This window comes from Dufourea novaeangliae, unplaced genomic scaffold (assembly GCF_001272555.1).
Source record: "Dufourea novaeangliae isolate 0120121106 unplaced genomic scaffold, ASM127255v1 scaffold25, whole genome shotgun sequence".
In the NCBI taxonomy this organism is placed as follows: Eukaryota; Metazoa; Arthropoda; class Insecta; order Hymenoptera; family Halictidae; genus Dufourea; species Dufourea novaeangliae.
In genome coordinates this window covers 465,490-481,523 of record NW_015373901.1, presented here as the reverse complement: position 1 = coordinate 481,523, position 16,034 = coordinate 465,490, and the positions used below count along the sequence as shown (strand labels likewise).

The following is a 16,034-nucleotide window of genomic DNA, read 5'->3' as shown; positions in this document are numbered from 1 at the left end:
GGGTTGCGCGTGCACCGTGTTTTCTTTCAATTTCGCACGCATGGCTGCACGCGATTCAAATATATTGCTGTCACGTCTGGTTTCTCGGCTGCACGTAAAATCAAAATATGTCGGGCGCAAAAATCGTGCCGGCGTACGTACGGGTTTTCCCGTAGACGACAACGAAGACGACAACGAAGACGACGTTGCTCTCTCCTAAACCCGGTCTGCAGCTTGTCAAACACGTACCACCGTTTTTCCGTTCCCCATTTTACCGGTTTTCCACGGAACACCAGCCCGAGCGGAAAGTGGTCTTTCGTTTACATTCCCGTTCGCCGGGGATAAATTGATCCTTAGCCCCCTTACTTTTCCTCCGACAATCCGTTCTTATCGGTCGCCGCCAGCGGGTTGAGATCGTTGTCCACGTTCTGGATCTTCTTCCTGTTTAATTTATCCGACGAAATGGTCTGTGGATCGACCATCTGTTCACATCGAATGGGATTATGTAACGGTTCTGGATATAAGAATAGGATTTATTTTATGCGAGTGATTCGACATGGGTGTCTGGTCGTGAGTGTTTGATAAGAGCCCGAATACAATAAATCCTCTATGAGTGTACAAAGGCTCCTCGGTACTGACAAGGTCCGCCTGGTGTAACGGTGACTTTATTAATGAGGTTTAGCACAGTGATAGAGCTTGGAATTCTAAAGCGAATAATATCTGTTTCAGCTGCATTATGGCCATTAGTTTATGAAATATTTAATGTGCAGTGTCGATGAGCTTTCGGACATTTATCGATTATTTACTGTAGACATACCTGGTTTAGATTGTTTTTCATATATGTAAATTGCACAGTTGACTTTATTTCATTCATCTGTATAAGGATCTCAGGTTATGCCTCCTGTACTCGCAGGGACCCCACTGTCCATTGTCGATTTTAACTAGCTTTTGTAAGATGATAATATACAGAGTCCTGATGATGTACGTGAAATAGTAGATGTAGACACTTGATAATCTTATAGGTATAAGCAGTTAAAGTTACGAAACTTCTCGATATATTATCACTATAAGTCAAAGTTATCGGAGTTCCCTTGGTAAACTAGAACAAAAATATTTCGGTGTGCGAGAATCCATCCCAGGATATACGATTTACTAGCCAAACAACCTCATACTTTGATAAGTTTGACTTAGATTCATAGTACACCTGAAAGGTAGTAACTGTAATTACTTATATCTTCAAAATTATCAAGTGTCTACATCTACTATTTTACATATTTTCATTAGCAATCTGTATACTATCGTCTTACAATACCCTGTTGAAATCGAAATCGGACAGTGGAGGTCCTTCCCTTGTCAATGATTCACCCATATTTCACGTGTCTGACGAGGCATGTTCCTCATTCTACTTTGTACATGCTAGAAACGTTTCACTAGTCTGATCAGAGATCAATCTGTGTGTTGGTAATTTATACAATACTTGTCTGACCATTGTGGGCCATATTCTACTTAATAATGATAACCATTGTTCTCTCGTCCGACTGCAAAAAGTTCCTTCTCCTCGCGATTGATCAAGAACCGTCTTTACTTTACCGACACGGTCAGTGGTAACCCACCATTTTATTCGTCCCACCAAGAACGTAATCATATTTCACTTGTCCGTGGAAATAAAGAGACCCGTTCCACTTGTCTGACCAGAGACAGCACCAATTTCACGTGTCGCGTGAGACAGGAATCGTCCTCTCTCGCCCATCACTCGCTGGAACCGATTCTACTCTACTTACCTCGCCCAGTGATCGATCCTGTTCCCCTTGTCTGTGTAAGTACGAACCCGTTCTACTTCTTCCGCAGGATATCGATTGTGTTCCTTCGCATCTACACGAACGAATTTCCCTCTTGTTCTACGTTTCCCACTGAACTCTGAAGACGAATTCTCTTCTATTACCTCGCTCTAAAAAACCAGTTGTCCGTGTCCATTTTCACCGAGAATAGTACCGTGACGTCTCTAATTAGATGGGAAACAATTCGATCTCATTTCTCTTACCCGCGAAATGCACTTCGTTACGTTTGTCTCGCCCGAGATAAACTTCACCCGTTTTCCTTTCTTCCCGAAACAGAACATTTCGACGATCCCACTGACCGACGCACAACGGGCATAAAATTCTGTTCTCCTCGAGACACGAGACCGAAACGGTGAAAAACACGCTATATCTCTCATAGAACGAGGGGATGGGTCCGTATGTATATGTGTGGAGAGACAGACGCCGAAAAAAAGATGGAATAAAATCACGTGGACATTATTTCCTCTACGGTGGCAACCGCCGGAGCATGCGAGAACGAATTCTTCACACGTTTGCAGGTGAAACGGGGCCAACGGGGTGACGATAGAACGAGAGAAAATAGGACGGTGGTATCGTTGCACCGGGATGCAGTGGCGGAACAAACGCGGCGGCGACCAGCGAGGATAGCGGGGACGATAGTGCATATTTAATAAAGAGTGTGCAGCGTAGGATGACTGGGGGAAAAGTGGCGCGGGGGATGTTAAACACACCTGCGCATCGAAAGTTCGTCATGAATAATTCCGTTTGGTTCGTTTAACGCACGGCCAGAGAGCGTGCACGCGCGCGCCACCGTCGCCGGAACTACCCCCGTCAGTCTCCCGTTGAACGATAATTGACTTTGCGTCTCACCGGGCTCTATTTATTTGCACGCCTTCCGGAGCCACCGGTTTTACGCTTCCGGGGGGGAGGGGAGAGGTTTCGAACCGACGCAAACCGACGTTTAAACGCGACAAAGACACGGATAGAGAACAAGTAGTCGGAGGGTTAGGGAAATAGATGGGGGTGGGATGACGAAGTTTAAATTGCGAGCAGGGATCGAGTTGACGGTTAATGGCTAATTGATCCAGAAATTAAGTCTTTCCCTCGGTTGCGTTCCCAACCCCCTCGGACGCGCGCACGCCTCGGACCCGTTGGACGACGAACTCGCGGTGTTCGTAATTCCGTTTGTCTGCAAATTGTCCGGTTAGACGGGCATTTCGGCTGATGGAATATTTAGTGTCGCTGATTAGTGAGTTTCGCATGTTTTTGGTAGTGGGGGGTGATGCGATTGTCGAAGGATTCAACGAAACGATCGTGCCGGGGATGAATAAATGTTCGTTAATGGTCGGGACAACGTGGAAGTCCGTTGTAGTTTAATGAGACGCATTGATCCTGTTACCAGAAAGAGATGGAACTTGATCTTTAGGATAATTTTGTTTGTAAGCAACCGAATAATAATATGTTAAAGCAGGCATCACTTGATTCCTTATGAAAAAATAAGAAAACAGTATGGATTAAAATTTTGTCGTTCTTGGCTTAGTTTTCGAGAAAATCAACTTTGAATATCTGCTGGATATGCGTGTAATTCAATAGGACTTGGCTGACGCGTCTGATCAGTGCATTCCGTTTCTACTTACTATCATGAATATATGCGTTTCAAATTAATTTTCAAATTCAGTTTGGTCGAAATCTAAGCCGAGAATGACAAATTTATAGATCTATATTTTTTTCGTATGTGTTCATATTATTCAGCCCTTGTTTTGGTTATGTCCCCCATTGATGAACCCTGTGTGTTTGTTATGTCAGGTATGTAGCAATGGTGACGTTTTAATACTAGAACTACCAAAGCAGTGAAAGTGATTGGTTGGTACACTCTTGTAACGATGAGTAGAATGTTGCAACAATGCATTTTCTCACGTCTTTTGCAACATTTATCGCAATATCTAAGTAAACGAGTGAGTTATCTATTGTCGGTAGTTCTAGTATTAAGATGCAACACGAAATTTAACTGGAACACGTATCGTTTTATAATGTACAGCCAGAGCACGAAGAGATATTTTTAAATCATGTGATTATTGCAGGGTGGTCCAGCCTTCCCGGTGAACCAGACTCTGTCGAACATTTATGGCCGCAGGTCGGTCAGTCCTGACGTTCAGCACCACGTAGACGAAGCTCAGGTTCGTAAATCTCTAAATAATGTCACGTGGGAGGTTAATTCTCATTTGACTGTAATAATTACAAATGTAACTATGAAAAACGAAACATCTAACAACTAATACAATTCAAAAATGGAAACAGTTATGGACATTAAATTCTAATACAGTCGTTTACGATAACATTACGATTATTATTTTCAAAGTTTAATGTAATTATTTGAATTTAATCGATCACGCGTGATACTCGATTGCAAATGAAGAAATCTGTCAGGTCTCTGTACGTGTTTATCTCTCTTAGCAGGATTCCTATTTTACCGACTAGTGTACCCCTTACGATTTCTATTCTGACATGAGCTTCCAACATCCGTCGGTAATTTATCACCCTTCGATGCCTTCTTGCCGACGTGTACTCGAGCAATTCGTTTCTATGTCCACACAGTTAACGTTAGAGCGTCAACAAAAGAATCAGTAATGCTGAAACCTTTCCCCCATCTAACGAGACGTTGCTCAACGGACGTTATTAATAATTTACCTTCAACTCCGTGCACAGAAGGGTGCCCATTGAAACGACAACAGCAGAAATTAATCCGTCTTACATCAAGGATAAACTATAATTTTCCGGGGGTCTGACTTTCTTCTCCGCCCCTATTCGCTTTCTCATTTCCGTGACGAACAGAGCGGAAAAACGGTGAGGTGCTTTATCTTCGTCCTATATACAACTCACGGTTTCCTGTTATCATTTCTGCTTCTTTCTTCGCGGAATCCTGCAGCGCCACGGGAACGGAATAGAGTGTATTGTACGACGATCGCGTACAGTTTCCTTCGGAAAACTCGATATCCTTCGTTTCGTGTCTTCTCTATACAACGTGAAGTACAAAGAAACCCGTTAACTTGTCGCGAAACAACAAGCTGCACAACTGAAAACAATTTGCAGCGATTTTGTTTATCTTGCTTTGTATCGCTTACGGAAAACACCCAGTTTCCCGTGAATTTTCAATTATACAAAATTATCCACCTAGATTCTATCGGGGATCGTTATTCATGTTAACACGTCAACTGCAGATTTCCGCGAAAAGTTTCGAACACGAGAAAACAAACAATTTTCGACTGTTCGTAATAATAAGGGGAAATCTTCCATTCGAACGGAAACTATACATCCACGCTGGTGGTTGTTAATAAAATAATCGGCACGTTTCTAGGATGTATGATTATAAATAACTCCTGATACACCGTATAGCCCACTTCTATGGCAGTGAACCGTGCTCGTTCGCGCCTGCCATTCTCACCGCACGAAGTTTAATTAAGCGGCTGCTTAATTAGACCGGTACGTAAATTTTCAGAGAAATTTCCACGCGAAGACAATCTCGCTCCGGGCATCGATCTCTAGCGCCGTGACGTCTCTATTGTCTGAGAGTATTTTGTAACGTCGAGAATTGTTACTCTCCTGTGTTATCAATCGCTAGCCACATTGAACAAGTTTCTTCCAAAAAATGCGGCAAAACGCTTAGATTGCGACGAAACTATACGAAAAATAACATGGTAATCCTATGTGCAACTTTTCAAGGCAGTTTGTAGATTGAATTTCTGATTAATTTAGGGACCATTCACTGGAAAGTAATAATTGCAGTATGGTAGATGTCCCAATTACTGCCACTTTAATATTGTAACGCAACTTTTTTAATATTGTATAAAACTATTTTCTTTTAATGCTAGAAATGTTAAATAATATTATATTTCAAACTGAGACGATTTTTAGTTTCAACAGTACATAAAATAATTAAACAGTTTTATACAATAAATATGAACAATTAATTCACAATTATTCGAAGTCTGCTAGCAAGCACAGTGTTCCTATAACTGTCACCCTAAAAATTAAAGCGATTCTTATATACTTTAACAGATCACTTTGTTTCGCCAATCGCTTCTTACTTACGTAGTCGCGTTTTCGACGCTCAAATTGCACTTTCATTTTTCAACATTCATTTTTAAATACCAAGTATGTACAGGCACACGTATTTCTTTGCTTTTCTGTAAATCTCTCAATAGAGTCCTAGTGTAAATAAAATAAATAAAGTGGCAATATTAGCGATACTACCAGTAATTGGGATATATACCGTAATTGTAAAATTTTCAATGAATTCAACAAGAACAAGCAAACAATCATTTCGTGACATAACAGACTAAATGTATAACAAAAAGTGAATGAGGTTTTTCATGTATTCGTATCTCAAGAAAATTCTTAAAGAAAAAATGAATTTCTACTTAACCCTTTCATTCTCAAATTATTTAAAAATTACCAGAGAAATAGATCGTTGTATTTTTGTCCGTTCCGATTCGATAACTTTCTTTCCTTTTATCGCAGTTGTATACATATAATAATTCCCAATTTTTCTTACCTTTTGATCTATAAACTCCCTTAAAATATTTGCAACAAATTTGACATTCGTAAATGTCCGTTGTATTTTTAATAATGCTCAACACATGAATTCCATCGAATGAAAGATGAGTGACTAATAATATCTTATTTTACCGATAAGATTTCAAATGCACATTCAAATTTGTGCCATACCATATCTATACAAAATAAAAAAAAAATATTATGTACCTACTCATAGATATAAAAAAATACATGATACTAATATTTTATATGGTAATGTAGAATACGTAGTCGTATGGCAACAGTGGGAACGAAAGGGTTAACATTTGTTTTAGTTGCGCTCGGTTACGGTTTCGCTGCTATAATCGAACACGGATAAATTTGTTACGCGAGTAAACGAAAATTCTGCACGTTACTGGTCGTCACGTAGCACTAACTACAAACGGGAACACGTGCAAAAATACGGTTGTTATCCGTAGTGGCGTGGTCGTTTGCGGGGCGTCTGCTGGCGAAACATCGTCACGCTCTGTTCGATGAGAAGACGCGTGTCGGAATTAGACCACGACGCCTTGGTAGGAGCGTCGGAACGAACCGGCCGCCAATATCGAGACGTTCTTACGACAGTACCGACGCCGACGTCCATCCCTTCGAGGCGGAGAACCTCGTCCTCTCTCCACGATACTTCGTTCGAACTCCGAGTGTCTCTGTTCGGCAATCTGTCACGCGTGTGTGTGTGTATATATTTTCTATTTTCGAACCTGCTGTTCGCAGTGCATCAGGAAAAAAGGAAACGAATAAGCTTCGAAGAAAAACACACGTGAAGAAAGTTACGTTAAATTGAGTGTATTGTCGATAGATGGTTAAACGGTAACCTGATTGGTGTCACGTTCAACACGTTTGGATCGTAGAATGTTTCCAAAGTGAAGATTTCATTGATTTTTCGCTATTCGATCGTGTCCAATTTACTTGGCGTCCTTTTTTGTCACAGGGACAGGGAAATTCGATAAAACGCGATCACGTGGCGACAGAGGGGCGAGACAAGGGAGGGTATTAATTGACACGAATAGCCGACCTTGCCAGACCCTTCTGTTGTTCTTGGAAGAGTGGCGTCAAATCGCTTGTTTGGGAACCGCCCGAATAAAGCGAACACGGGTGAACAGTTCTCTAAAGCTCCGGTCCAATGAAAATAATCTGACGAGGGTTAACACCCCTTTTGTTTGAGAAACCGCTGCTTTTCTTTCCGATAACTCTTTTTAATTAAATTACGTTGAATCGCCGCCAGTGTGAACAGACTTCAGAAGAAAATAATTTCGTACTTTTACTAAATGTTTCATCGTCATTCTTCCTATGAAATTTTGTTAATTTCCGATTGAAATAGTACCTTTCAGACAAAATGTCAAAACAACCGAATTCTAAATGCCAGAGAACTCTCGCATTATACGAATGTCAAGCACCTTCCCGCTCGAAAATACTCTTCTCACGCCCATAACGCAGCAACAGAGACCCTGTTTCATTCCATATCCCGAACCCGTCGATTCCTCTTCGACAGATTTCTCTGAAACTTTTACACCGCCCCTTCACCCGCGGACAGAACGGCAAGATAAAAGTTTCGCGCGGCGGGGAACATGCGTTTCCCGAACGGAGATCTAATTTTAACCCCGTAAAGCTTGTCTTTTTTTCCGGACGAGAAGCAAAAAGTAATACGTAATGCGTAGATACACGAGTTCCCAGGCGACTCGTGTAACAAGCTTTTGTAGTCAGACCTATTTTTCTCTTCGCGTAAACAATTTCACGTCGCACGCCCGTTTGATATACTCGGGGAACGCTGTAAACGTTTCCGACCACTTTGAAGTTCTCGTTCGTGGCACGCTCGGAAACCCCATTAAATCGTGAACAACCGGGGCCAAACATTGTCTTCTCGGGTGTTAAAGATAGCACAGTTACGAACAAAGAAGGACCCAGTTTCGAAACATCCGGCCGTGGGAGCGTTGTCCCGTTCGTTGGAATAACGAAACGTTTCTCTTCCATTAGCGTTCGAGCCACCCCCGCGACGTATCTGCCCACCCTCAACGTTGAAATTTCATTCTTTCGCTGGAGTTCTTCATCCCGTCGAGGAAACATCCCGCGGAATCGTCGGTCGATACTGGCATTGTGTTCAGTCTTCGACGAGCTTCGTTCTTATGGGTTGGCTCACCCCTTCCCCCATTTTTTTCCCTACTTCGTCGTTCACCCCTCGCGATACGGGGTTTCTCCTCGAGTTTCCTGACTTCGATCGGGATTCCCTGCGATTGGCTTACCCTTCGTGCACGGTCTGTCGCCTGCCTGCGTGATTCACGACAATGTGCGCAGCCCACGGAGTGCGACAAACGGAGTTCTCGGGGTTGGCGGTTATCGCGGGCTCGAATGTTTTGTAGAAATAACGGACACGCGGGATAAATTCGCGATTCACCTGTGGTACTGTGTGCGAAGCGAGGACTGTGAAAATATTTTGATTGTAATTGATTTTGTACTGGAATTTTGCGAATTGATTCTCTTTGGTTGACCCGAATAACGAGTAACATCGCCCGAGTGACAATTTTTGATGTTTCATAAAACTAGACTATTGAACTAGAACTATTGAAAATTTGTTGAATAATTATTATTTTTGAAAGTTCTTCTTTTTTTTCTTTTTATTCGAAAGCAAATTAATAATTACAATACATTATATAATAAAAATTCCAAGATTGAAAGTTGCTGTCAAAGTATTCAGTGGGAAAAAGCAACGAAGGAATAGCTTTCGTTGGTCCTGCGACGACTTACTCGCGAAGTTACTGCGAAGATGACTCACGAAGGATCGATCGTTCTGAAGAGAAAGGTCGCCAGATTTTTGTAGAATGATCCTCTGGGTACGCACCGCTGGAAATGTTCTCGGAGACCGGGAAAAGCGACTGGAAGAAAATTGCGCATTCGGTCGCGACAGCTGCGAGGCCAGATGATTTATTTTGTATCGGGAAAACAATTCCGTGAACTTCGAAAATCGCACGCGGATGTATATCTCACGCAGCTCGCTGGGATGTTGTGAAATGTCAACAGAAAAGTGCGAAACGAATGCTGGCGCGTGGCTCTAGGAAACGAGAATTTACAGTTGATGTTTTTCGGTCAACAGCTACGAAAAACTGAATTAACTCGGAATTTTTGGAAACGTCAGATGTTACCGGACGTATAAAACAGTATTTTTCAATGGAACATCTGGAACTTAATAGAATATTATTACTTCGTGTAAAAGTAAAATTCCATCGGATGTGAAAACGGAAATAAACTTGGACGTTTAAAAAAATCATATACGCGTTTTAGTTAGAATTAATTTATGAAAATTCCCTTAGTTAATCGTTGAAAGTATAAACGAGAACATTTTTAATAACATTGACACGTGTTTATAGGGCAAATTGTACAAAATATTTGGAACTAAACTAATTTGTGCATACATAAACAATTTTTTCCAAAAAAAGGTATATCTAAAACACACTACTTTAGAATGTACATAAACTCGGAAAAGTATGTTCTTATTAAAAATATAGCGAACATCGCCCAGGCTTTTATTTACGGAACGCAAGTATTAAAAACCAATGTCTAACTTTAATGAATATAATACACAATCGATTCTCGGCTGAAAGAAGTGATCGTTAAAGTGTTTGATGGCAGAGCTTCTATACAATTAAGCTTGTTTCTTCGAATTGGAGTGACCAACGTGTTGGAATGCAAGAAAAAAAAACATTACGTACAGTCAGGTGAACCATAGATAAAAATCAGTGACACGAACTGAATCGAGGCGGACTAACCTGCACGCGGTTCAACACGAGGCAACAATGATCGACTGGGTGTCTATCGTGCGCCATTCGCATCGACGCTTCAGCGACTATATGTACGGGGTGCCCATCAAAGTGCGCAAACGACGAACAAAGAGGTCCTGTCGATTCACAGAGCCCGGCACTACTCGTAACGTAATTTCGCACGAATCGAAACGATCGAGCAGCGTTTGCGGATGCTGTTGGCATCACGTGAGTTTCATTTTTACTTTCGAACGCTCACCCTTAACCGATCCAACCTTTAATCCGATCCATTGGTTGAGGGAACGAACAATTTGCAAAAACGTGTGCATGATTCGATATCGTGAGAATGAAAAAACAACACACACACACACACGTCACGGAAGGTTAGGCATTTGAAGAATAGAATATCGATCTATGTGTAGTCTGTAATTTCTATCTTCTTTGATACAGAATGCCTCCGACAGTTATGTCCAAGCAAGCATGAGGTGATTCCGTATAAAAGGATAAGAATAAAATGCAGAATAAAATGTTTTCATTTGAGGCTTCGTTTTTGAGGAACTAAAAATTTGAAGATCTGCTGGATACGCGTGCAACTGAATACGACTTGACTAGGGCGTCTGGTCATTGCATTCCGTTTCTACTTACCACCATGACGAATACACGAGTTTCAGATTAATGTTCGAAGTCGATTTTCTCGATTTTTTTTTCTTCTGTATTTTCAACTTATTTTTCACGTAGAATCACCTGAGAATCGCTTGTGAATAAACTTCGGAGGCACCCTGTATGTAATTTTCCGTTCTTTTTACAGTATCTTCTAATTTCTTCATCGTACCAGTTGCAGACAAGTTTTTATTCTTTCGATTGAAGGATACTTCACTGTGTAAAATTACTTTTCTATTTTCAAATTGCCGTGCCACCTATTCGCGAATATGTGCTTCGATACTTTAGGAAATTTTACTTTTTGCACTCTTATTTGGAAATAATTCAGTCCTTGATAGAACGTTAACTCATCAAGCCTAATGGAAACATTTACTTGCTGGGAAAAGACAACAAATTCAAGAGTTTTTTAGGCGACACGGTGACGAACCTTTTAACACGGAGTCCTATATCTTTCACCCGTAATATTGACGGTATTAAATCGCTTCGAAATTTCGCGCCGTGCCGCCGGGGCTAAATTCGTTCGGAAAGCAGGAAGCCACCGTATATTTGTACGAGCGGAGCGTGGATCAGCGTGTAGTTCATTTACTAACAGGATCGCACTAAAGCGCTGAAAAATTGACTGAACGATGTAGTCGAATGGGAGGCACCGCCGATTCATTTTATTCGATCGTGACGTTTATGTGGTTAAAAATATAGTGATTCTGATCGCTGCGGAGTAGAAGTTTTGTAATCGATCTCTTTAATCTCTTTGATTCAGAGATACTGCAGTTTCGAACACAACGACTTAACTGACAAACATATGTATATCTTTATGGCTTGCTCTTATGGACACTGAAGTACTTTGTAGAATCAACAAAATTAGGGGTGATTCTATGTGAAAAAAATAAGTTGAAAATACATAATAAAACTTTTTCATTCGAGACTTTGTTTTCGTGAAAATCGACATTGAAAAATCTGCTGGATTGACCAACACGTGTCTTCTTATTGAATTCCGTTTCTACTTATTGCCAACAAGAATACATGCAAACAGATGAATCTTCAAATTCGATTTTCTCGAAAATAATGCCTCTGATAAAAAAATTTTTGATTTATTTTTGAACAAAGAATCATCCCTTATCCGGTTGTACCCTAAGTTACAAGACATCCTGTATGAAATTCCGTACAGTGAGAAGTTCACTACGGTTTTTATTTTACTGGTAGCCTGCTAGAATTCATGCCAATGTACGAAATAAGAACACAATACTGGACAGACGAATCAAGGGTCGGGAAGAACATTCGTCGCACCGTTTTTTCGCAACACAGACGCGCGAACGGCCGCTTGAAATGGTCGGTTTTCAATAAACGTTCACCTCGATCATTGATAGAGGCCCGGGCCTCCTCGATAGAGCCCCCGTCGTATCCAGAAGCCCCACGGTGTCGCGATAATGAAATGAAATCCGGGATTTCGAGAGGATTAGCCGGTGAATGTCGGAGCAGCGTCGCCGATATCGAAACCTGATGCGACCAGTGCGTCGATTGGGGCTGAGGACAGCCAGTCGAAACCGTGCTAAACGCTGGTATACATCCACCACCGTCGATCGATCGATTTTTCCAACCGGCTCCGAATCCATCGCGCAAAATGATCTTTTTAAACATGCCGAAAGTCGGTCCGGCCGATATCTTCCTGTTGAAGGTGCACACGGACGTGGATAAACGAAAACACGAGAAATATTACGCCAGACATACGAATCCGTTGACAAGGGTACATAAGTATATGATTTGGGATAACGTAATTGATTTCAAGTCGAATGATTTTTCGTTTCTTCTCGTCGGTTCTGTTTAAAATGGTATATTATGCAGTTAGTGCGAGTGTGATGGTGGAACTGAAAGGAATTTCAAGTATATCAGGTAACGTGGTCTTGGTGGATCGGTTTAGTATTGGAATTCTATAATTACAGAAAACGCGGTACACTGGCGGAGTGGAAGAACAATTGCCACCTCCACCATCGCCGCCTCAGTTGAAAGAGACTGGACAATTGGACGGAGTTCCTAGACCGAATTCGGTCGATCGTATCCTTCATCCGGATGGCAGTCAGCACATCTTAACTAGTCACGAAACGCTCAATAAGGTAAGATTTCAATATGTAACCTTAATAAGGTAACATTCCATTCTGTCGATCGTGAAGAGACTGAGAAACGTTTTACACGACTGGCGTCATTTTATGCCAGGGTATCGAATAGTGTTTGCGTATATTGTGATTTAATTGGAGATCGATTCGGAAAATATGACAACTTTTCAATCTATTGTATTGAAAGAAATATTGATAATAGAACGTAGGCTGTAACAAATTGACACAATGAAATGTGCAAATGACATATTTTTAGAAAATATCGCAGGTAAATGGTCCCGTCACGTTAATCTGGCTTAACAATTTGTTCGGTTCAATCCACCCATGTGTATAGCCACAGTTAACATTGTTTTCCACGCTGCATCGACTGACCGATACAGTCACTATCTAAAATGAAGAACTCTCTGATAAGCAACGAAATAGAAGGATCCAATAATAGAACGTGCAATGGGTGCTAAATTCTTAATCAAATTGTTGAAGATTTATACATTAAAAGATCTACGTAGTACATTAAAAGATCTTCTATGTAGCCATAAAATATTATATGTGAAAATGACCACAGGAAAACAAAGAAATTTTTATCTTGTTTTTCGTAAAAACGAAACTTTGTTAGGAAAAATAAGTATCTGTTTAATTATACTGTTTGTAAATCCATCTACCAAGATCTGAATTCAGTGAAACATCCATAGGCTCTTACCGAAGTCACAGTTTCCCATGTGTACAGTGACGCATGCCCAGAAGGCTTCGGTACGTTCGCCACCTGTTTCATTTTCTTGGAAACCTAACGAAAATCGTTGAGGAACGTCGGCAAGATTCTGTTCTGTACTACCTTTACCGACTGCTTCGTACAGAAATTAACAATATCGCAAACGAGGTATAGAATAGACACCGGAAAATAGTTGGCGCCGAATGTTAACGTATCTTAACGATTTATATCTGAAAAAATTGCTCCCAATTTGCTCCTTCCGAATCTGAAATTGCTCCCACAGCACCGTTCATAGTTAATGAGATGTTCGCAAAAGAAAAAGCAAAAATTTGTTGTTAACAAAATAGGTAGTAAATGGCCTTTTCACACAAATATTATGGCACCAAAAAATTGCTCCTGATCTGTTTTATAATAATTAATAGTCAGATATCTCAATAACAACGTATTCACGAGGAGCAAACGAAATATTGTTGTTGCACAGAGGTTAGGTAATATGTTATATGGTAGGCGCTCGTTTATTGCATCCTTCGGGGTTATAGAGGGCCAGAATTCCAGGAATATCGCCACATACAAACATACTTTAAGATACATACATATATACATTTATTTATATATGTATAACTACCTTCGCCTTGAAAGTCCGCTGTAACAGAACATGCTGTTACGAAATAAATGCAAAGTTCGCAGCCATTAGCTCGATATTATCTTCGTTTTACAATACTTTACCGAAGACAATACCGATTGCCCGGGCCTCACCACGAGGAGGTTGCTGCGAGTGGAGGCCCAAGGCAAGTAGATGGAATCACAAGTTCTACATCTACCCACCTTTCACAATAAACCTTATAAATTACTTAAATCTTAACTATATAATACTACCGATACTAAAATCCCTCGGCGGATGACTTCTTTCTTGAGCCTAAACCTATAAAAAACTAAGTTCCCTCGTCGGTTGTCTTCGTTCTTCAGCTTAGAACTAATATTATCTTAATATTCTAATTAATACGAATTAATGCTAGTAATACGAAATAACAAATTTAACGCAATGTAGTCGCTAATACTCAAACGAAAGAGATAGACGGAATGGAAAAAGTTCCATCGATCATTTCGTTTACGCACCTAATATACCAAGCCAAAAATTAATTCTACGATGAACCACGTTAAACTACAGTATGAACAAGTATCGCGATGAAAGTGTTGTCGCCAGAACCTGGTTTAAGAAAATAGGAAAGACGGGCGCAACCTCGCAAACCCGAATCCATCTCTCACTTTCCAGGCCCTTTGGGCTGGTCACCTACGTACCAGACCCGAGCACAGGTCATGACCAAGTATGGTAGTGCAAGCGAGATCCCCTGTAAAACAGAGTCCTTTTACGGAGCAGACTCCCGACTACTCCGTAGGCGGGTACGTTGTACCCAGGCGCGCACGAGCCTTTACTCCAAATCCTACTTACCAGGCAAAGACTAAACACGTCCGATATCTGGCTTCTCAATAGAAACCAGAGGGATCGGCAAACAGTCTTAGTGCACAGGCCCACTGCCCGTACCATAATAGGTACAGACCCACTGCCCATACCCCAAGTCTGTGTAGAGAAATCAACGAGCAAAATGAATTAATAATAACTTGGTATGCACAATGGCTGATCACAATTTAAGTCTATTAATAGATAGACTAAAATTAATAATAAACGATGTGATGATGAATATGAATATAACAATGAATATCGAATTATGATTTAAGTTTAACTTACAGTAACTTAACGCAGTGGTAGACGCACGCTTTGAAGATGTAGACGTTGATCGATGTCTTCTTTCGATGGAATAACTGTTTGGAAAAATATTTTTCATTATACAATACACATAGAATACATAATATGCACAGTAAATAAATCACAGTAAATAAGAAAATAAATATCGAAGCCAATGGTTCTCGAACATCTGTAACATACAAGGGATTAGTAACAAGAGAGGGGACACAACAATATGCACAGTAAATAGATTAATAATATGCACAGTAAATAAATCACAGTAAATAAATCACAGTAAATGAAATCACAGTACATAAGAAAATAAATATCGAAGCCAATGGTTCTCGAACATCTGTAACATACAAGGGATTAGTAACAAGAGAGGGGACACAACAATATGCACAGTAAATAAATTGATGGTTGTCGAATGCCTGCAACAAACAATGGGTTAGTAACAAGAGAAAGGACGAGTATGAGACGCGCGACCTCCCTCCGCGACGGCTCACGAGAAAGTGAGGAAGCTAACGCCGTTATGTATTGGGCGTACGCAGGTTTGTTCCTGTTGAATTGTTTTTGCTGACTTGAACGACCTTCCTCCTTGAACGACCCAAACACCGCATGGTACGGCAAGGTACGGCCATGGTATACGGCGTACACGGCTAGGTCAATAAACTGTGT

At 40.9% G+C, this 16,034-nt stretch overlaps 1 protein-coding gene across 1 annotated transcript in view; it reads left to right on the top strand.

Moving 5' to 3' along the window:
• The window catches only part of LOC107193712 (disks large homolog 4), a 355,237-nt gene that overhangs the window by 78,929 nt on the left and 260,274 nt on the right, over positions 1–16,034 (top strand). Inside the window, exons 3-4 of the mRNA XM_015583204.1 lie at positions 3,878–3,973; positions 12,736–12,906. Coding sequence (XP_015438690.1) covers positions 3,878–3,973; positions 12,736–12,906 — 267 coding nt within the window. The remainder of the gene's footprint in view (positions 1–3,877; positions 3,974–12,735; positions 12,907–16,034) is intronic.